We start from the raw sequence: 22,334 nt of genomic DNA, 5'->3' as shown, positions 1-22,334 counted from the left end.
CACGGACCTCCCAGACTCCATCGCAGCTTCTCTGAAAGCAAAGACATTGTTCTTCTATTGTCAGCATTCTACCCCAAAATAATTTGGAATACTTTCTCCCCGTGTTTCTCTTGTTATCACAGAGCCTGAGGTACTATATTCTTCTGAAAGTATCATCCCATTTTTTTCTTTCAAAATACCACAGATGACCTTGGCCAGTTTTCTCTTTTTCAAATGCTTTTTTTTGGTGTGCAGTGTTACCATCTTCTAATCACATATCTTCTACTGTACTTTTACATCTCCTCCCTTGATTTTAGCTATGAAGAAACACATGATAAGGGAGAGATATGTTAATTACTTGCCAAATCTATCCAAGTGCGAAACAGCTAGGAAACTATCCCTGGTTTTATATAGTGCAACTCTGGGACGTTTCAGGAAATCACTGAGGCATTGCTTTACCTATCCATAATTAATTATTGATTTCCTGTTGTGCGAGTTGTGAAGATGACAAGACCTAATCTGATGAATAAAATAGCTATAAGAAAAGGGAATCATATGTGAGGCAAAGCATGAAGGACAAGACTTCAGATACGGCAGAGTTCATTATTCATTTTGTGGAGGTTATATGCAGCTAAATAATAAACCTTTCAAAACACTGCAATAAAATGAAATAAATTCATTTTTCAAAGCATCACTCTGCCTCTTACACAGAAATAAAATGGTTTTAATGTATTTCAGAGGGAATGAAGGCAGTACTTGGCCCTACAGCTAGAATTTCTGTTCTTCTCCTATTTTCCTCTGCATAAGGTATATAAGCTATAATTTAAATTGTTAGAATCACAAAGAACTATTTTTTCTTTTTCTTGTATGCACAAAATACTTGCATCCAAGAAAGTGTTTACAATAATTTTTGACTTGTACTGTCATTTTCATTCCAGTAATGCAATTTCACCTATCTTAATATGTTTATGCCCTAGAAATGCAAACTCAGGCTCTTGGCCACAAAATCTCAGGGATAGGACAAATACTACTTCATGCTCAGGGTCAGTTTCTTAAGCCTACTCTCCTTACAAAGGCTAGAAACTAATCAACAACTCTTATCTTACTTTTCATGCATTAAACCACAAAATCAACGAAATACAACTCTTCTATTATACCTGTGAACATCAAACATGAAAAAAATCATTATCAGAATAAAACCCGCATCATTGTCTCTTATGGTGAAGAACATGGTAGGAATGGTGATACTGACTGTGATCAAGGACTTTGTGCTTCCTGAAGAGTAGCACCATGGCTGAAAACAGAGGATCATTTTATTCAAATGTGTAGCTGTCTGACAAACAAGGAATCAGTGCCCCTTTGGAAAAATCACTAGATAGGCTCATGCTGTTCTTTGTTTTTAGGTCAAAAGTCCTTGAATAAATATACTTAAACTAGAGAATTAGAGATCTGAGTAATAACTGCTAAGCTGCATGAGATATGCTGCTTTGAACATGTAGTTTACCAACACACTTAGACATTAATAATGAGAAATGCATATTCTTTTTTACTGAAATACATTTAAGAGTTTTTGATTTGGAAAATAAGAGCTTTAGTATTATTAACTCAAACAGGAACACGCTATTGGACCAAAGCCTACAACTCTCATTCTAGAGGAACTACAACTTTCTATTAAAGCACTTTGTAATATTAAAAGTCATGAAAACAATTTAGAAACTACCAGTGAAACTTTTCATTTCTACTTTCTGCAGGAAGAAGGAGCTATAGCTCTTTTATCCTGATGAACTGTATAACCCAGTAAACGAAGTAAAAAACCTCAGAACAAAGGACACATACTACAAAAGAGACTCCTTTCAAAATACAAGGTTTCTTTCTTTGAGTCTGAAATGGCAGACATATTTAGGCCATTTTTGAATTCTGTTAGCAGTTTTAGGAGGAGAAGAGAGAAGAAATGAAAAGGACTTCCCAGCAATTTTTTCCCCACCCATTCTTAGATCATGCAGAACATCAAGGAACCAAAAGTAGGACACTAATGCACCAGCTTAATATTCCATTGAATTTTGACTGAATTTACATGTACTGGCCACGTTAAACAAACACTTTTAACCTCCTTATAGGACCCAGAAGAATGAGGATAGTAATAGCATAAGTACAGCCACACAGAGGAGAATCAGCAAAAGATGCCCAGTGTTATGCATCAGACCACCACAGCTAGACAATTTACCTCTGAAAAGAAACTATGCTTTGATTGACATAGTAATAAATTTAATTTGATTTCCATCTCCTCTGTGCTGCTTGCATATGCTGTTACTACTAGCAAAAATTCCACTGATCCAATTCATTTGCAAAGCTGTAAGCAGCCATCCAACATACTCATTCAAGTTTGCTAGGAGAAAATGAGTTTCTCACCTATACTCTTTACTACACATGTGCTTTTATCTGTGTCTGGACCTAGATATGCAAACATCAAGTGTACAAGTTAATTAAAAATTGTATTTTGTTCTGAATGGTAGAAATCATGCTCCTCGAATGAATTTTGGAGAAAAAGATTGACACGAATTACAAAATTTTATCTCTTGGCATGTATTTTTAAAAGACTTTTGAAAGTCTTTAGAAAGACTTTTGGATTCTTTTCAGTATTGTACATCTGAATCCAGCTAAACTTTGTTCGCCACTGATGTTATTTATATTTGTTTTAAAATATTTAATACATTATTTAAGTGGACTAAAAATGTTCCCAGTCCCAAAAGACATGCCAAAAATTTCTTCGGTATCTACTTTGTATTCAAGTATTAAAATACGTCTTGTTCTGAGGAACTGTACTTTTGAGAAGAAAAATTTTGTAGATGTGACCTTCCACTTACGCATAACCCTCCAGATTCTGAATGCCTACTTGTACCTCTACCCTAAGGATATTTCAGGAACTTCAGTTATACGATTCCCTTCAGAAAGAAGGCTCTAAGTCAAAGATACGGACTCCTGGGCTGCATTTTAAATTTTCTTTTCTTCAGAGAAGTTCAAAAGGTGGAGTACTTTAGAGACAGACTTTACACAACTATGAGATTGAATTTCTCTCTTCTAAATCTGTACTTAGTAACCTTAAAATGGACTTGAGTTTTCAAGTGAAAAATATCTAGTCTTTCTCACGTAAGTCAGCTAGAGCTTATCATGAAACTCACTATCATTGCTGAGGATACTTTAGCATCACAGATATGTATGGCTCATGCTAAAGAACTGTTTGGATAAACTTTGATTCTTATTTGTTTAGCACCTCTTGAGTCTAGTAGGTTTTGGATGAGAATGGTGTCAGCTTTCATGCAGTTTTTACGGTAATTTAGAAGAATTACTGCCAAGTTTCATTGCTGAATTACTGCTTGCTACAATGCTCAATGTTAAAGAAAACACTATCATGCCTTTAAGGCCCTCATGGGAAAAGCAACAGTCAAGCATAGCTGCAGATACTTTCTAAGCTCATAGCTCAAACCATTAAGGTTTATTCCTTTATGTATTCCCAAGCTCTCTTTGTTCAGACATCATGCTTAAAGGCAGCATCTTCTACATCCATGCTGTGTTGTATGTATGTTCTACATACACACCCCCGCATTTGTGTATACACACAATATGCACATATTTACCAGCAAAAATGCAGATATGTTGTCACACAGACATACAAGTATTTGCAAGGAGTGCAAGAAAAAGCAATTAGTTTGGCTTTAATTGTGCTTAGTCATAATTTCTGTGCTTTTTGGATACCATTCAGTAAAAAATCTCGCGCAAAAATAGTGTAAGGATGGGCAAGGTCTAGTTCCTAGTCCAGCACAGGACTGTTTTAATGGAAATACTATCATCAGTACTGAATCTTCAGTTCAGCATAGACTGTATCTTAGGTTACTGATAATATTTTAAATATCATAGTAAACATGGAAAATGTTTTAGAAAGAAATATATAAATTCTGAAATAACTAAAACATGATTAAAGGGATGGTAGGTGATACTGCATAGTAAATGAACCTTTCTTGAGAGTATCACAAAGAATTTAACTATGTAAAATGCAAAATGATTAAAATAAGTCTATTTTACAGTAAATGATGGAATCCAGAAGCATCAAACATTTGAAAACATCACCCTCTGACAATTGATGGAGAAACACAAATTTTGATACTCCATCATGAGTTGTCATTGTCATATAGGAAAGAACTTTAATATTTTGGATTCCAAAAGATTTTATACCTTTTCAGGCCATGCAAAATGTAAAACAAATTGCAATAAGATAATGGCAATCCCTTCTCTTTCTAGTATTTTCTGATACTGCTAATAAAATCACAGGGGGTTAGAAGGAATCAGGAAAAATATTACTTGATATGATGGATAAGCAAGGAAAATCAGAACATGATCTACTTGACTACACAAGTGAAATGTTAACTGTTTGCATTAAAATAAAATTGAAATAACATTCAGTTTGACTTAGCATTTTGTAATATTTCAGATAGAAATTTGTCTTTTTTTCTAAATTGTTCTTCTTAAAAACTAGCCAAATGATTTAGAATGATAATACAGCTAAGTGAAGACACTAAATCTATTTGTGTTATGCCTCCCCCTTTCTCTCTCTTTTCTTTTTAAAAAATTAAGCACAGTTTATACACCATGTTTTTCATGCGTGAATACTTCTGCATATGTCAAAGTTTTACTTGTATAGCTCAGCTTAATTTATTTGCACAATTTCCTCTTTAGGCTTCATGATTTTGCTCATGATATATAAATTCCTATTGTATAGACAAACAGGATATTATTTAAGCAGGCAACTGGCATTGAAAAAGCCACAAATGTTAAAATTTACATGACAAAGTTTTGAATGATTCTTAAAAAAAAAATCCCTGGGAAGGCAAACACAATCAAAAGAAGATGGAAGTTAAATGATAAGTTTATACTACACAGGGATGCTGCCTAGTGCTAATTATGTTGAAAAAAGTAGGTAAAAAGAAAGGTAAAAAGAAAAACAAAATTCCAGACTAATGTATCATTCCTCACTGAAGAGGTTTTGTGTCTCTAAGAAAGCACATGAAAAGATTTACAGATTATTCTTTGGTCTGCAGCTACTACCTGTTATTTCCTGCAGAATAGAAAATATGCCTTTGCTTTAATGAAGAAATACTTCGTATTTGCATGTGCATTGGGAAAAGCAAACCTATTTTACATGAACAGTGGAAACTAATATACAGCATTAAACATAGAATTAATAGTAATTCAACACACACACACAAAAATCAGTGATACCAACTTTTTCTCCAGTACTGAAACCAATGACAATTTAATGATTAAGTATTTAACAAATTGCCATTTGATAAAAAGCCAGATTTAAAACACTCACTTAAATGCAAATAACATGTTTTTAGGCAAGAAAGACTGAAACAGAAAGAAAAAAATAAAGGATTTATTTGAAGACTGTAATTTTTTGTTGTTATATTGGTTATAGAATCTCTGTCTTCTAAAATTACTCAGATGATACTTTAAAAAGGCTTAAATATGTTAATTCCACAGAAAATGTCCACATTTCCTTTATTTAAAATCAATTTAGGAATTTGCTTAATTCCTGATTAACAAAAGAAAGTAATGTCATATATCAGATGATGAAATGCTGGGTGGTTTAAATATCATATTCCTGTTAGCTAAAGATTAAAAGGATTTACCCTAACCTTGAAAGATATTTATGTCTAAAGTATTTAAATGAGATCTCTGATGTCTTCTCCCTTCCAGGCAAACTTAGTCGAAAAAAAATAAACTGAAAGAAGTAGCATACCTACTGTGTCCTGTGTGACCAGCAAAACCATGTAAATTCCTACTTTCTCTAAATATTTTATCAGAAATAATACACAGACATATATATATATATAAAGGTTTCTCCATGGATTTACTTGAACATTGTTCATATGTAGAAGGTATTTTGTTTTGCAAGAATGCCACAGCGTTACATTATATTATGAAAAAAATATTAGGAGGAAAACAAACTACACTTGGTTAAGGGAATGGAATTTAGTAACTAAAATTAAATAGTGCCTCTAATAAAAAAATTTCCAGTCAATTACAGTTGAGATGCTAATTCTCATCAACTGTTCTTATGTCCGAAGGAAATCTCTGTTGCTCTCATTAATACAGATTTTGAAAATTAGTATTTTAAGAATTTAATTGACTCCTGGACACACTGATTTTTCTACAGACATCCTTGTTTACCTGGGATTCTCTCACTGACATACGCAGCTATTGCTTTTTTCTTAGAGATGCCATCAGGCCAGAAAAGAAAGCAAAGTGCTTGATAAACTTAATCTGCTACTGCAACATTTGCTTATCAATAACTGCCTTTCTGTTTGAAAGGTTCAGACAATCAGAAAAGAGATTACACAAATGCTAGAAAGCTTGCCAGGGAACTGAATGTAATGCACTTGTCTGCCTCTCTGGTATATGCTGTCCTCAGAGAGAGCAAAACTCTGCACACCTTCCTCACGTGGCTGAAATGAATGGGACTGCTCTCCTAAGTGAAGTGAGATGCTTTCCATCCAGAATTTACAGGGTTGAGTACATTAAATTGTGTAATTTTAAAATATATGCTCTAGTAAGGCTTTGTCACTTTTGATTCAAATGGCTCCTGTAGAACTCTTCTGGGTACAAATCTCAGTATGCATGAAACATAACAATTCAACACTGGTCACCTGACAGCCAGAATACCTGGGTTGGGGAATAGATTCTGGTTTCTTGGCTCTGGGAGAGAGTATGCTGAGCGTGCCATGACCCAGAGTGGTGGGTTGGTGAAAATCCTCTGTCATCAGTCACACTGAAGCTTGGGGCCGCCCACTGCCATAAATCAATCAATCAGTCAATCATTTGTTAATCAGGTACTTGCATTTTCATAGTTAATATAAAAATGGGCTCTAGACAATGTCTTTTCTATAATGATAATCTACCTTTATATTACAGTGGGGGGTTTACCTTAAATTAATCCATCCTTTTTCTAAAAGGGTGACATAGTGATCTGAAAAAGGCCTGGCCAACTGTACAGAATTAAATTAATCCCTGATTAAAGATCAGCACTGCAAAATACATATGCTCATGAGCAATTTGAGCACATGAATAGTTCCTTCAAGTCAAGCCACTTTTTTTAGGAACTATTATGTTCTGGATTCGGAATTTAGATCCTTACTGGAGGGTTTAAGTTCTGCACAGACCTTTTCACTAGATAAATTTAACCTAAACCGGCATCTTTTTTGGGGATGTCTGACTGACGATAACCTTACCAGAAGAAAACCTAAATGATGTGTTCCAAGTCTACATGATAGCACGATGTAACTAACATTTTTAAAGTGTGAGTAGGTATATTTTACTTAAGAAAGGACTTTAGATTTTAAAACTCCTTGACGAGGGTTTTGAAGTTTATTGCTGGCAATTTTCACGGAACATTTAGCCATATAGGACCTGCTCATAGAGTCACTGTGTTATTATTCTGAAAGTCACATGAAAAGAGAGCCTTTTTCTAGATCCAGACTGGCTTAACTGCTCTAAGACTTCGGGCAATTCTAAATATGTTTTCCAGCCAATGACAGACAAGGCCATCTTCAGAGTGACTACTCTGACTTCATTAAATGCCTATCACAATAGTATCTGTGTTGTAAATGGCACACTACACACTGAAGGACAACTGTCTTTAACAGCCTCCCTGGTTTCAAATAATTGGTTGTATTTTTATTCATATGGCAGATGAATAGGACAAACATTTCAATTATTCTATGCAGAACAGAAATCTACAATAATAAATGGGAAAGAAAAATAATTTCAACAAATTCATTGTGATCTCTACTTATATATTGGTAGACAGAATAAGTGTAAACATAATGATAGAATGTAAACATATTTTATTGGAGCCTAAGTGCTTAGGCAAAGCAAACCAATTAATAGAAAACATATTCTTCCTGACAGTTCCTCCAGCTCTTTAATATTATACACATTTAATGCTAATTGAAGCTTGTTTTTCACTAATAAATTTTCTTTCCTGTTAAGCTCATTCAGCACAACCCTTTTGCTCAAATTTCCTCATGTAATTTAACAAGCTATCTGTGTTTAAGAGTAGTTGGTTATTTTCTTGAATACTGAGATAGATAAGAGTTTACCAGCTAATAGAAATCTGCTGTCTTACAGTCACACCTGTATTTTCCAAGGTGTCCCCGAATCCTCGACCAGCTAATACCCTAGAGACTGGAGTGAGGTCCAGTGTTACTGACTTGGAAATAGGTGTCTTTAAAAAATCACCATAGTAGCTCCTTTCACCTTGCTTAGGTGCCTAAACATAAATGGGAGAGGATCTCTCTCTGGAGACTGTAAGCAGCACTTAATTCTCCTGCTGACTGTACAGGTTACCAAGATACTTGAGGAAGAGGGGTCTACCATGACTCTGAAGCACAAGGACAAGCTGGATAGCTACTCTACCTGTTTTTTCCTAAGTGCTAATCCACTGACCCACCCATGGGGCCACTGACCATGTGACCATTAAGCACTCTTAATGTCCCACTGAAGCCACAACATGTATGAACTGGAAATCCTAGTACACTGGATAGAACCTGTCAGTGGAGGGTACAGGGTGTGACATAGCTCTGCAAACAACAGTGCATTGCAGACTTACAGAGCTTTCCAAGTGGAAACGGAGACAACAAAGCCAGTGCCTCCTCCTCCTTGAGCTTGTAGCTCAGGCAGTAGGAAGTTAGAAATCTATCCATTGTTATCCTGAAAAATCTATCCATTGTTATCCAGAAAAGCTACAGTATCCACTTGAGCATTCCTTTCAGAGAATAAAAAGTTATTTGAGAAGAGAGACCAACAGTTCAAAGAGTGCAACTCCTCTTGTATTAGCTATTAATAACTGGTCACAATGTTCCTGCTTCAGCAAACTGAATGAAAGCAACATGCAAACCTCCAGTCCTTATTTTTTATAGGATCTTGGGAATCCCAGGACACACTGGATGCTGCAGATTAGTTAGCCTGTCTCCCCAGTGAAGTTCAACTGGCTGCAAAAAGTTCTAGCTCTTGATTTTGGGGCCTTACAGAAAGGACCCATGAAATCAATAGGGCTTTCTCATTGCTTTCACTGGGAGCAGGAACAGCCCACTGCAAAGAAGTTCCTGGGTACCAGAACTCTGAGGTCCGGACTGTCGGAGCTACATCACTTGCAGGGTTTGTTCTGTCCACCTGCTCTGCCTTTCTGTTTAAACACAGCAAATGAGCTATCCTGAAACTCTTTTCCCAGAAATGTATCTCTAGCTTAACTTTAGATTTAATTTTCTACATCTCCTAGCTCAGTGACTTGTGGAAAAATTTTGCATTTTTCAGGATAAAAAAGATGGATAGGACCTTAAAATTTTGTGTTGTCAAAAGATACTGTTTGTGTTCTTGGCCAGATATACTACGACCTTGAGACAGAGAGCTACTTGATTTGGTCAAAGAAATTAACTGAGTCATTGCAGCTGCTGCTGCAGTTTTTGGCTCTGAAGGGCCCAGAGAAATAGACAATGTCTGCCAGATACCGAGTGGCACAATGAAATTTGTGCACACTACTATTCTTCTTAAGAAACATACCTGAAGCTGGCACCTTGAAATCTGTTAAATTTGAGCTTTTTTTTAATCCAAAAGCTGATTCTGACAGTGTCCTGAGAATCTGCTTCATTTAGGTTTCACTACATAAGCCTTGGTTAAAGCTGAAGAGCTTGCTCACCCATGGTGGGATTGGAGCTTTCAGGAAGCACTGCATACACTCTGCGTAGGGCAGCCCCGCTACTGGCAGCAGGTGGGGGACTAGTTTCTGACTCCTGCACTTCTCTCCACAGCCAGTTTATCAGGGAGTGCTGCAAGTGGGAAATTGCTACCTATGCACTTCTTGGCTTTTAGTCCTTAGTCATTAGGTAACCACACCAATCCCCAACTCTGGATGGACTTTCTGTCAGTGCAGTTTCTACTCTGCCAGCTATTGTGGCAGGTGCATCCGCCCAGTGAAAACACGGCTTCTTGGCTGCTGAAGTGTAGCAGCTCCTGACTGCCTGCTCTCGGGGCTTCATGGTAGTTGGGGCCTTGGGCCAATGGGAGCCGCTACTGACTACAGGTCAGATTTGGCCTAGGTATAAATGGAGTCCCCTGGGAGCCATTTTGAGCTCATCCCCTGGAGCAGCACACTGTGGTCCAGGACTCTCCCCTTGGGTCGGGACGCCGCTCAGGGAAACTCCTCGAGGTGCCTTGGGTTGGGACGCTGCCCTGAGCAGGTCGTCGAGGTTGAGAGCCCTCACTTGTTAGGTGAGTGATAGAGCGTTTTGGGTTGTTGTTAAACCCTAGGAAGTTGTTCTGTTCTCCTCTCACAGATATTCAAACTTGTAATTTGCGGAGGGCTAGTTAATTGTGTTGGCAATACATTTTTAATTTTTGGTGGTTGTTTGTTTATTTGAGAGCCTCCGTAACAGCTATGCGATGATTCCTGTAATGTTGAGCAAAATTAGAAAAGTGAAAGAGGTTTTCATGTTTTTGCTGATGCAGTCATATTTGGACTAAATATACTGACTACTACTGTATCAGCAGTAAACATATATTGCCTTCCTTCCCCATTAATATAAAGGATAATACTTCTATTCTTTTTACCTCTCTTTATGGTGAACATGTGGCTCTAAAATATACTACAATTCAAACTATTTGGTTACACTACTTCTCAAACAGTATGGTAAGTGCTGCTGCTTTTTCTTAAATGTGATGTGATGCTTGTAATTTCCTGGTATTACAATACAAAGTTATGCCTCTCTGTAGGCCACCAATTCTTTGAAAGTAGCTGTATAGATACTTCAGTACATAGGAAGAAATTGCTGATGATTATGTAATGGGATTTACCTGCACTTCAAAAAAGGCTGTGCAAGTGCAAGGTACTGAAAAGTGCTGATCATATTATACTGTCAACTGTATGTTCACTTGAATATATATTTTAATGGGACAAAATAAAGATTGTGTTGACCCAGTATCTTTATATTAACTAGCTGACTGTTAGTATAATGCAACTTTTCTAATTTTCCTATCATAAAACTATTATTTTCCAAATAGTGGTGAAACTTGGAGAGCCAGCATAACAGCTTACTACAGGCAAGTTTAATAAATATTATGACTTTATAAACATCACTGTATGTCTTTTACCAAACAGGAATATTTTAAATTAACTATCTGAACATTTTGATTCAAAGAAACCATTATTTATAGAAGGCTTAGCAGCATATGTAATGAGTATACAAATACGTAGCAGAGACTGACCTTCATTTTAAGATTTTGTGAAGCCTGTAGGAATTAGCTGATATAGAGATTAATGAAATGCTTTCTGACAATATAGACAATCTGTCTGCTATGCGTGTCCTTGAAGCTACCTCAAAGGCTAGCCTGCCCTATTTTCCATACCACAAATATGTATTTGTGGCCACAGAAAATGTTCTTTTAAGCATGCAAGGTACTTAGTACCTAAGCATGCTTAGTACCTAAGTACATTACCAGGCATTCACATTGGGAGCCAACAGAATGTCCTTTAGGTAGCAGTATACTCAGAAGCCGCACAGCATATAGATTACCTCATGCATGGAGCAACCCCAGAAACTGCTTTTCCATCACAGCATATAGAGACAGAAGGCTGGAAATGTGCCAGACATTGTAAGAACCTCTAAGAGATTATGGTGCAGTAAAGTTCAGCCTCTACAGTGCACCCACCCACATACACAGAAGTCAGGCTATGCACACTTCCAGTGTGTTAGTTACGGCTTTGCGTCAAGAAAAGCCTACTCTAGCTCATGTTTGTTCCCACCTCTTAATGGGACAGTTGAGTACCAGCTTGTTACTTGGAACATCTTCACATATGGTATCCCTAGGGCTGCCAAGGATGACTGAAAATACTGGAAGTGAACAATGGGAGAGACTCAGTAATCATCTTCCTTACTCCTCAGACTTGACACAAGCAGGGCTGAGGCATGCAAAAGAACATCATTTCAAATGGAAGGTCAGCTTCTGTCAGTTTGAGATTTGGTGCATACATTTCACGTAACTAAGTTCTTTTCTTGTGCAAAATACATACAACACAGATTATGCCACTGTGAACCTTTCCTCCTTCACCATTCTTATGCCTCAGCCTTAACTAGGACCTAAATTTTTGTGCCACATGAAGTCTTAGCTCTCTTTGCTGAGATTACAAATACAAATATCAATTAGATAAGCTGTGAAATTCCATGTAGCAAGAAGACCTTTGAGAACTAAATCTGCAGGCTGATACTCACATGGAATGTAATTCAGTTTTGAAATATTCAGCAAGAATTACTTTAAATGTTGTCATTTATTAAGTAGACACATTTTAAAGGCTATATGGGATGTTGTTTCACAGGATCGTATTGCCGTATTGCAATTCATTTTTAAGAGGTTAGCAGGCCTGTGGGAATGGTACTACAGATTCCATAGACTGAAAACCAAGTATATGACGCTACTGTCTGCCAGCTGATTGGAAGTGAAGCTATCAAATTTCAGCCCAGCTCAACATGTAACTGGTCCCTAAGCACCACTCCTTCAGATACTCTTGTTTACATTCTCATGAGGAAATTTGGGAGCTGAAGGCCTGGAAATCTGGTAATCAACTCAGGACAGGGTGGGGACATGTAAGAAGGAAAGGTACAGTAGGAGAACTTGCACGGATTTGTTCTATGAACAGAGAACTTCACTCTCCAGGCCTGTCAGATCCAGCACTTTTTGTATGAATTCTTTGAAAATCAAATTCACATCCCTTTTTCACCACCACAGATATTTTCAAAAGGTACTTCTATGTTAAAAGTAGAAATGAGGGAAAAACTCGTAGCTCCAAGTATCATATATTAAACTAGGTGAATTTCCAGTCACATAAATGTTTTGGTCTAACGTCTCTCAGCCCCCAAATTTGGGTAACCATATGAAAGATGATAAATCTAGAAAAAGCCCAAGCCTTACCTTCTTGTAGAGACTTCTCAGGTCTCTGTACTGCCACATACTATTGAGGACCTGAGATGCTGCTTTCACCACTTTTGGCGAATGCCTGTTACACACATATATTAAAAAGGGAGAGAGAAAGAAAGAAAGAGTGAGAAAGAGACTGTTAAGTACAAGACTCCATTCATCCCAACCTTCAAATGCATTGCTATGGATTTAAACCCACAGTTAAAGTGTGTTTCAAATGTACCATAAGATCTTTGGTTGGCGTCTTGGAGACCAAAGTGTTTTTAAGCAAGGGCAATACATGTTATTTCTATACTACTAATTATTCAGTGAGGAGCAAAATGTGTGTTCCTCAGCATACTGAGAACAAGAATTCATGCTGAGAGCATAGTAAGAGGAATCGGAGAGGTAGCAATCGGCAAAATCATTGAGGACCCAACTGGTATTATGTACATCTAAGATGTCCTGGCTACAACTTTTGGCATAAAGGACAAGAAGTTAGAGCCAGAGTTTCTCTGTAAGCTGCCAAACTTCAACTCTTGACAGCGTGCTCAATGCATTAAGTGCCTCTTATCACTGGCCAAAAGAAACACTCTAGATGGGTGATGAGCATTGTTTTTGAAGTGCAGAGCCAAGATGCAGAAAATATAAAAAGCCATGAGGAATTTCATTAGGAATTCAAATTACAACTTGCATCTTGCTCACATGATTACCCTTTTATGACATCAATCCAATGTGATGTTGAAAACCATATATAACTTCACATGGACTTTCTCTTCAGAAAGGTTTTGCAAGAAGCTATAAACTATTGTTACAATCAGTTGGAGTGATATATTCCTCTTGGGATAGGTAACTTTAAAAAAAAATCTAAAAAAAATATATCAGAGAGTATTCAGCTCAGTGAAAAAGGGCCAAATAGAAAAGGACTGGGAAGATAACGCAGCCCACTGAGAAAGCATACACTGTGCTGTACCAACAATACACATAAAGCAGTAGAGTGCTAGAAAACCTTGCAAAGGCCAAAGTCTGGAGAGAAGATTGACTGAGTTTGGGGCAGTCATTCAGGTGATTCATGTTTTACTCAGAAAAGGCACATGGATTGCAAAAGCAAAGAGAAATCAGAAAACCAGCAACATATGTTACTGGTTTGGGCAGGAAGTCTTCTCAGGGATCGGGCTTTGGTGCATCCTCTGATCTCTGAGAAGGACTACTGGTAGGCTGACACTCCAGCTGGTAAAGCAATGTTCATGACACAACTGATTCAATTAACTTAAACAGTATTTTCCTGGTAATTTATTTGGTGTTTTTTCACCCTTTTCTTCCATTTCTCACCCAGAGTACAGCAGTAGGTGGGTAATTGGTGAATAAACAGGAATATGATAAACCCTTTCAAGCATAATTGTTTTTATTATACTCCCAGCTGTACTGGCTAGTGGGGTGCTGGTAGCATGGAGTAACCAGGAAAATGACTGCGCCAACCATAATGTGAGTACTGAGAAGAAACAGGAACTATGTGAAGCCAGTATGGGCTTAGCCAGTATGACCTTATGAACACCAGTTCTCTCATGTTGTCATACAGGGAAAGCACTCAAGCCCTGGGCAATTTTCCAAAGGCCAGCGGGGCCAGCCCCACACTCCTGGCACTGATACATACCAGGATGAATGGGCAGGCTAGTATCCTGCACTTGTAGAAGCAGACGCTTCATACTGGACAAGACAAATTCATACTGAAGCGTATTACTGTATTAAAGTGTGCACGCCAGAATTTCCTATCAGTCCAACAATCAACAATTCTGATTTTTAAACAAGGGATTATCTATAAGAAACCAAACCAAAGCAATGGTGCACAATACTAACATTTTTGAAAGCTGAAAAATTGAACTTTCAATGAAGATTGGCATTTGTAGCACTGTGAGCTGACAGGTTTTCTTCTAGAACTGTGTAACCTGTAACAGTAATAACACAGGACCGCAACTCAAAGTACTTGAGAAGAGGGATATGTATCATGATTTGGGAGGGCATTCTGGAATTATTCAACACTACCTGGGCTAAATACTTTCATTCAACATAGATATGTCTTTCACAGTTATGAGCAATACTTAGACAGGGAGTTATACCCTTGGATCCTTCTAAAACTGCTCTTACACTTTGAAAATTCCAGACTCAACAGGTGTTAATAATCTCTACCAGATAATGAACAGGTAGACAAATCATTATTCCGAGGAAAGGCACGTTCAACTTAAGAGAAATGGATATGAACCTGCTTGCGATATCAGTACATTTGATCTAGAAAATATAAATAAAAAATTTAAATAGATTTAATAATAATAAAAATGCAAATATAAATAAATTGGCAGAGCATGGGGAGCTCCCACAACTGGAATCACATACTTTGTTACACTACTACTTTTTACCCCTTACAGTTAGAATGTGAGAATGTTTCAATAATGAATTTGGTATGAAAAGAAAAAGGTGACAATAGAGGAAAAGAAATGTGATTAAATTATATTGGCAATGCTCCGATTATATAGGTGAGCATAAGTTCTCATACCAAATGTAGGGTGCATAAATCTTTCCTTCAGGTTGTGGCCTGGCTTTGTGAGGCTCTTTTAGAGCTCTGGTGCTGCAGTAGGCTGTGTGATGACAGCTTCGAGTAGGTGGACTGATGGGTTTTGTACACTACAGTGAAGGCTTTTTGTTTTCAAACTGCCACAGTCTCATTGCACTATACTTCTGCAGGTTGACAAATATGAGAACCAGGCTATCTGTTTTAGGCAAAAGAAGGATAAAGAGTGAACTCTTCATGAAGAGTGTGTACATAGGAAAACAGACAAGATGAAACCATAGCTGCTCTGGAAATGTCCCACTCGTGTGTAAGATTTTTGCATGTTTTGGTGCCTCACAAAGTAGCCTGCAGGTATCCTAATGCTCTCTCAGAAGCAAGGTGTTAGGAAAATCCATGGATCCATTTTTCTACTATGCCCCACCTTTCCAGCAAGCTGGAGGCAGGGAAAAGGGTGCTGTGAAGAGGGACAGTGACTTTACATTCTTCACTCCCAGAGCAAGAGGAGCAGTAACAGAACTGCGGTGAGGTCCCTTCCTTTCACAGGATCCCTCCACCTGCATGTCACCCCTTTTGCAGGGTGCAATCCAACAGCTCTGGTCCCTAATGTTTATCAGGATCTTCTGGAAGTGCTTAGAGGTAGTGGTTACTGCAGATAATTACTCTTCCTTAAACTGCACATGCAGTGCACTCCACGCACTGCTGATGGTATGTCAAAAATAAACCACAGCAGAGACTTTCGCTACTGGCATTGTCTGTTTCTTGTCACCTTTCACACTGGACATATAATTTCTGATGAAACTAAAGAATTCAACTCACGATTGCACAGAGGAGGCAAACACATTCAGGTCTAGTAATAACTATTGGAGAGGTTAAAAAGGTGCAAGGTGATTTGCAAAACATACTTGTCTCCTTTACTCTTAGATATGCCAACCAGTTTCTCAATGCCGCCTGCGTCTCGTAAGGCCTTGGCATTCTCCATGTTTTTAGTGATGACTTCATGCAGAGTGCAGCAAATGGCAGTAACGGTGTCATCAGACATGGCCTTGCTTGCTGAGTTGTTGCTGTTGTTAGCGCCTGGCAGTCGGTGGACCAGATCCCTCATGGCATACTTGCCTTTGTTGAAAGAAAATGAAGGGAGAATTCAGAAGATACAGCAATAAAGGGTGACGGAGAAGAAGTACAGGGAAAACACGCAAGACTGTTAGCACTATTTGCATCATTGCATGTAATCTAATTGGTGACTGATACTATTTTGGAGCAAGACACATTTATACGATTGCATGTTCAAGCATTTCACACATTAGGGACTCTCTTAATATTTCCATACTACATCAGTTGGAGACTTTGGATATGGCTACATCATGCCCTTAGGAGAATGAAACGATGATATTAAAGGCCAAGTATATGTACAAAGATAATCTGAATACCACAACCTACAGAACTTGGCAAGTCCTCATCTCCCACCACACAACTCATAACTTGTTACTATAAATGAAATGTGCATCAATTGTTAAAAACACTACAGTGAATGCAAAGCCAATGACATCGTTGTTATTTGTGAAAGTCTTCTCTCGAAGGACTGGTTTTATTGTACAAGGTTAATTCTACACTACATGCAGTAATCTAACTGGGTTTATTAGTGCTTCTTAGACTTTATTGCTCAGAGAGGATGCCACCTTTTCCCCACATCCTTTGTTGTATGCATGCTACTGATCAGAAAGAAAGCCTTCCTGACATATTCCTGATATTTAGTAAGGAGTTACTTTATATAACACTAACCTCCAGAACTTAAAATCTCCTAAAATGAAAGGTGCAATGAATTTTTAAAATGGTCACATTGAACTGAAGACATGAAAAAGAAATTCTGTTGATTACGGTTGGACTCAATGATCTTAAAGGTCTTTTCCAATCTAAATAATTCTATGATTATTATTACTTTTTTCATACTTAAATGAACATTTTTTTTTTTCAGAATTGCACCTGAAGGCTTGTGAAAATAACACAAGAAGAGGTTCTGAGAAATTATATATAGAGAGAGTATAAATGTAAATATATATAAATGTAGGGCAGGGTTAGCACCAGCAGATATAGAAGCCTCACACCAGTTCTAGAGGGTCATTATTAGAGTAAAATGGCTGCTCAGTCCTTCACCGTGATGAACACAAGTTCAGAGAGGGCGAAGGCCTGATGAAGTTGTTGCTGAGGTCAGTGAAACAACTCTGAATCACCTTCAGTGCAGCTGTTCTGGGAATTTGCATACAGCAATCACCATGAGTGTATCATGCAGGATGAAAAGGACAGGAAAATTGGGAAAAATAAATATAATTAGTAATCTAATCTACATCACATTTTATGAATGAAATAATCAGGTATGATTATTGTATATAATATGATAATTTAATCAGATTTTTTGATAACTTAAAAAAGTTCCGATCAATTAGTATTTATGAGTACTTATTAAAAATCTTATTTCTGAATTCATAAGTTCTGTGTGTCCACATTTGCAAGCACAGGTAAGAGGAAAATCACATCTTTTAACTATGAAATGTTAAACAATTTTTGTTTTTCACAATTTTGCTTGCTGTGGTAGAAATACAGCCAGTCACTTTGAACAGAATAATTGTAATACCAATAAAGACTGAAATCTCTGTACTAAAATGTTAAACTTAAAGGTTATCAAATAGATTTTGTGGTAATGTGAGATCTTAGCAACTACTCACTCTGTATCATGTAAAAACATTCCTGATTATAAAAAGCATAACATTGCCAACAAAATGTGTGCAGTAGGATTTGAATCTTACTGTGTGCTGCAACACAAATACAAATCTTGTCCTAGAACAATTTTATTTCTTTGCACTTAATATTTAATTGGTCATTTGCATATTAGCTTTTCAGCAATATTGTTAGTATCAGATGTAGTACAGATGTTAATACCACTTTCTCTTTCAGAAATGGTTTGTTTGAACAAACTGAAAATCTTTTTTCCCCTACACATATATGAAACACTGTTCAAGAACAGCCTGAAATGCTATTTACATCTTCATCTATTTGTTCTATGTAACCTGAACACATTAATAGTTGCCTGTCACTTACAGTGAGTACTTCAGTCTGTGGCATATAGTAAATTAAGACTGTGTTTCAAAAAAAACCAAAAACCAAACCCATGATTTGCTGTAGCTTTTACTCTTCTAGGGCAGTGTCTGCACTGGTCAAGAGTAAGTACAAGTAGATACATCAGATCAGTGAGACTTTCTGCTTTACTCTGTACACACATCCAGAACAGACCAATGTTCCTTTTTCCTTTTGTACCTCACTTAAAGTACAAGGGAGTGTCTCACCATTTCAGTCCTCTGGTGGAATCAGATGACAATGATCATTTCATTAGCAGCCAAAGGCTATGTCCCTTAGCACTGAGTATAAGGAACTCTGGATGGCTGCCCCAAGCAGACTTCTTTCCTGGAACTGGCCTAGTATTCCAGGCAATAGCATTCATACCAGTACACATATCTAGACACACAAAATGCTTCTTACAATAAAGGCTTTGCAGCTATCAGGAAAACCTCAGTAGGAAAATGAAAATAAACACCATCAGAAAACCTCAGTAGGAAAATGAAAATAAACACAATCAAGCATGGTATAAGCATTCTGGACATGTTAATACTCAACAGTTCTAACATTTCTGCTGTGCACAGACTTAAGTTAGGCACAAGAAGATCAAATCATATTAGATTTCAAACCAGTAAACCAGGCTTTTTATAGATAATGTGTAACAGAGGGACAGTACAGCATCCCTTATTCTGAGTGGCTGTAGTAATTCCAGCTCAATAACACTATTCAATTCTTAATCAGTTGCATATTTACACTAAAATATATTCCGAGTGTTTTCGGTTCTTTTTTGTAAGAATTGCATCAAATTTAGCCTTTGGATAGAGAGTGCCCGAAGACTCACAGTGCAGATTTTGTAGACCTAAAATCTAGTCAGCATATTGCAGCTGTGCAAGCTGGTGTCCAGTTTGGAGTCCCCCCCATATTAGAACCCATAATGACAATGCCAGGCCCCTCGTCCTGTCAGGTGCTGCCTGTGGGGGTGACAGACTCTTCCTCCTCCCTGCCTGTCCCAGAGGTTCAGCAAAAACTGTCACCTCCAACAGAGCTGCTCACATGAACAGGTAAAACAGCTGACCGCACAGACAGGCATCACAGCTCAAACTGTCCTTCCAGAGATTCACCACAAAAAGGTGGCACACCAGCTGGAAGAAAACAGGAGTGGCTGGGCTATAGAGCTGATCTAAGCCACTGTTTGCATGGTCTTAAATTCTATTAACAAGTGTAACTGTTAACATATTTTCCATGGTTTTAGTACTTCAAAGACTTTGGTAGCTATTTGGAAATGTATTTGGGAAGAGAAAAACTCCTGCTGTTGCCATAAAATATGTGTCCTTAATTTAATTAAAAACATATGAACTTATATTGAAAAAGGAGTAAATTTGCTTTAATACAGAGTTAAGTTGTTAAAAGTTAAAAGTTAAGGACTATTCTTTACACTGCAGAAAACATTCCACAGTAACTTGCTTGCATACTAAATGTGTTTTCTAAAACTATACATGTAGTTAGTTAATAAATTACTGTACTACATTCACAGAAAAAAAAAAAATCAGTTATCCGTTAACTTCTTTTATCTGAGTTATGTTCCTGATGCTTTACAGTAGGCATGAAGGAGACAAAAGTCATGTTTTCTAGCATTAGCTATAGATGAAACCCTGCTCTAGTCTGGAGTGGTGTAAATGTCGAGTAATGCCAATGAAAGCACAGCTACTGCTGCGTCAGCCCAACACAGCTGACAACACATGCAATCCTTGACTTTTGCATTAGTATATGTTACAATCTGTAGAGCGTTTGCATTTAAAATTTTTTTTTGATGTTAAGAACCTCTTCTGAAAGCAAACTGAAACATATAATGGAAATTAATCTTGTAATGTCAGCAAAGTTTTATCTAGCACTGCTAGTAGGAAGGCTGGGGAATTCAACTTGCAGCTCGAGAAGCCTCCCTGCGTTGAAGAAACAGAACTGATGGGGGTCCTGGGAAGAGAGGAGGATGTGTGTGAGAATGATTATTAAAAATAAATAGCATTGTTAATTTTCATTAGAGCTCATACAGAACTGCTTTGATCTACAAATAAATTGATTTTTCATTTGAGCAACATCATACATTGTAAGACCCAAAACTGAGTTGATGCTTTTAAAGAGGTTTTACATAATAAGATTAAACATAACCACCAGCTTGACAAGGAAAAAAGAAATCATATTTATTTGTTCAATTTCTCTCATAAAGGAAGGAAAAAAGACACAATATAACCATAATTTGGGGGCAGTGTCACAGGAAGGGGTTGTCCGGTAGGTGTTTGGGACAGCATTTTTCTGACACTATACATTTGTTATTTTTCTAAGATCAGGCTTCCATCACTTTTATATTGACAGCAGGATTGTCTATCACCATACACTAAGACTTTGACTGTAAGATGATAATGTTTGCTTACTAAACATTTCAACAATGTAGATTTAATGTCTTTTCCTTTGCATGATAAAGTCTGATTAACACCTTAGCATATGCCTCTGTTACTTAATTCAGGAAACTTTTTCTTTCATAGGATCAAACTGATAGCTGTCCTAAGAAAGATTCTGCCTTCAGAGCAGAACAGTAGAGCAAACTATTCTTCTGGTAGATTTAATAGGAAAAAATCATCACAGATAAGGTTCCACTTCCGGAAATATTTCCTTACTATTGCCTTGAGACAAATTCACTGCTGATGTAACCCCACTGACTTAATTTCCATTTTCACTTAGCTCTGAAAAATGACTTTGACACATTGGCACATTTATTAAATAGTTGTGACATGGTTCCTAGTTTGAGAGAACAAGACTAGGAAAATTAACCTTCTGAAAACACAAGAAACCTCAAACAGGTATTAATTCAAACTAAGAACCCTGTCCGAGAGGTAGAGCTTGCTCTAATAAAAGTAATACATCACTATTTTTTCCCCCTCAAAGATACCTATTAATTCACATTGTGTAGCTAGTTAATATAAAAATAGCAAAATGCCACCATATTTTGTTGTACTGCTACAGATATCCCATTCCAGAACTACTGGTGTCTCTATGTCACAACATATGTGATTTTTGTTCCCTTTGTTCTAACACGTGTGCTTAACTTAAATTTCTAGACATATGTGTTTTTGTGCATTTTCATCATTCTTGTGTTTTCAATCCTATTCAACTTCAGTATGTTACAGTCTTTATGGAAAGAATATTACTGGGAGACCTTTTCTTACTACTTTCAATCTTTACTTAATAGATGTGCCAAAACTGTCTGCTTAATTTGGATGGAACAAATTTTGATCATGAGTCAGTGCATTCAACTGATAGTCTGATAAGTTAGAGTGTATTCATCACATGATAGCAGTGGCAGGAATACCACTACTGTATTTGATAAATAGTTCATTTGTGCACCATGCTTTCTCTTGTCAGATACCGTTGTTTTAAGGTGCAATTGATAATCACTATTGGCACTAGTGTAGCACCTGAAAGTGCCCCTCAGGGTCCAGCTGTAGGTGTTCCAGAGGAACCCTGACCCTTCTCTGAACACTGGAAATCTTCTGAGGTGTAAGAGCCCACAAAAAAATGATTACACTCAGTACAATATGTAGCAAACTCTGGACTCGGATTGCCTAGGCAGTCAGTACAAGGTATTTTGTAGGCATCAGAGCAGCAGTGAATCTCACTGTGATTT

The 22,334-nt window shown here is 37.3% G+C and overlaps 1 protein-coding gene across 8 annotated transcripts in view; it reads right to left on the bottom strand.

Annotated features, from left to right (window-relative positions):
- The window catches only part of CTNND2 (catenin delta 2), a 700,247-nt gene that overhangs the window by 23,016 nt on the left and 654,897 nt on the right, over positions 1–22,334 (bottom strand). For 5 of the 8 annotated variants that reach the window (XM_074874338.1, XM_074874348.1, XM_074874370.1 and 2 more), the window contains 3 exons: positions 16,450–16,660; positions 12,997–13,081; positions 6,700–6,825 (listed from right to left, as the gene is read on the bottom strand). In XM_074874338.1, coding sequence (XP_074730439.1) covers positions 6,700–6,825; positions 12,997–13,081; positions 16,450–16,660 — 422 coding nt within the window. The remainder of the gene's footprint in view (positions 1–6,699; positions 6,826–12,996; positions 13,082–16,449; positions 16,661–22,334) is intronic. The other 3 variants (XM_074874400.1, XM_074874381.1, XM_074874390.1) reach the window with 1 other exon arrangement.

Source organism: Strix uralensis, chromosome 1 (genome assembly GCF_047716275.1).
Source record: "Strix uralensis isolate ZFMK-TIS-50842 chromosome 1, bStrUra1, whole genome shotgun sequence".
Taxonomy (NCBI): Eukaryota; Metazoa; Chordata; class Aves; order Strigiformes; family Strigidae; genus Strix; species Strix uralensis.
Note: the sequence above shows the minus strand (reverse complement) of the source record. Positions and strands in the feature narration are given on the sequence as shown.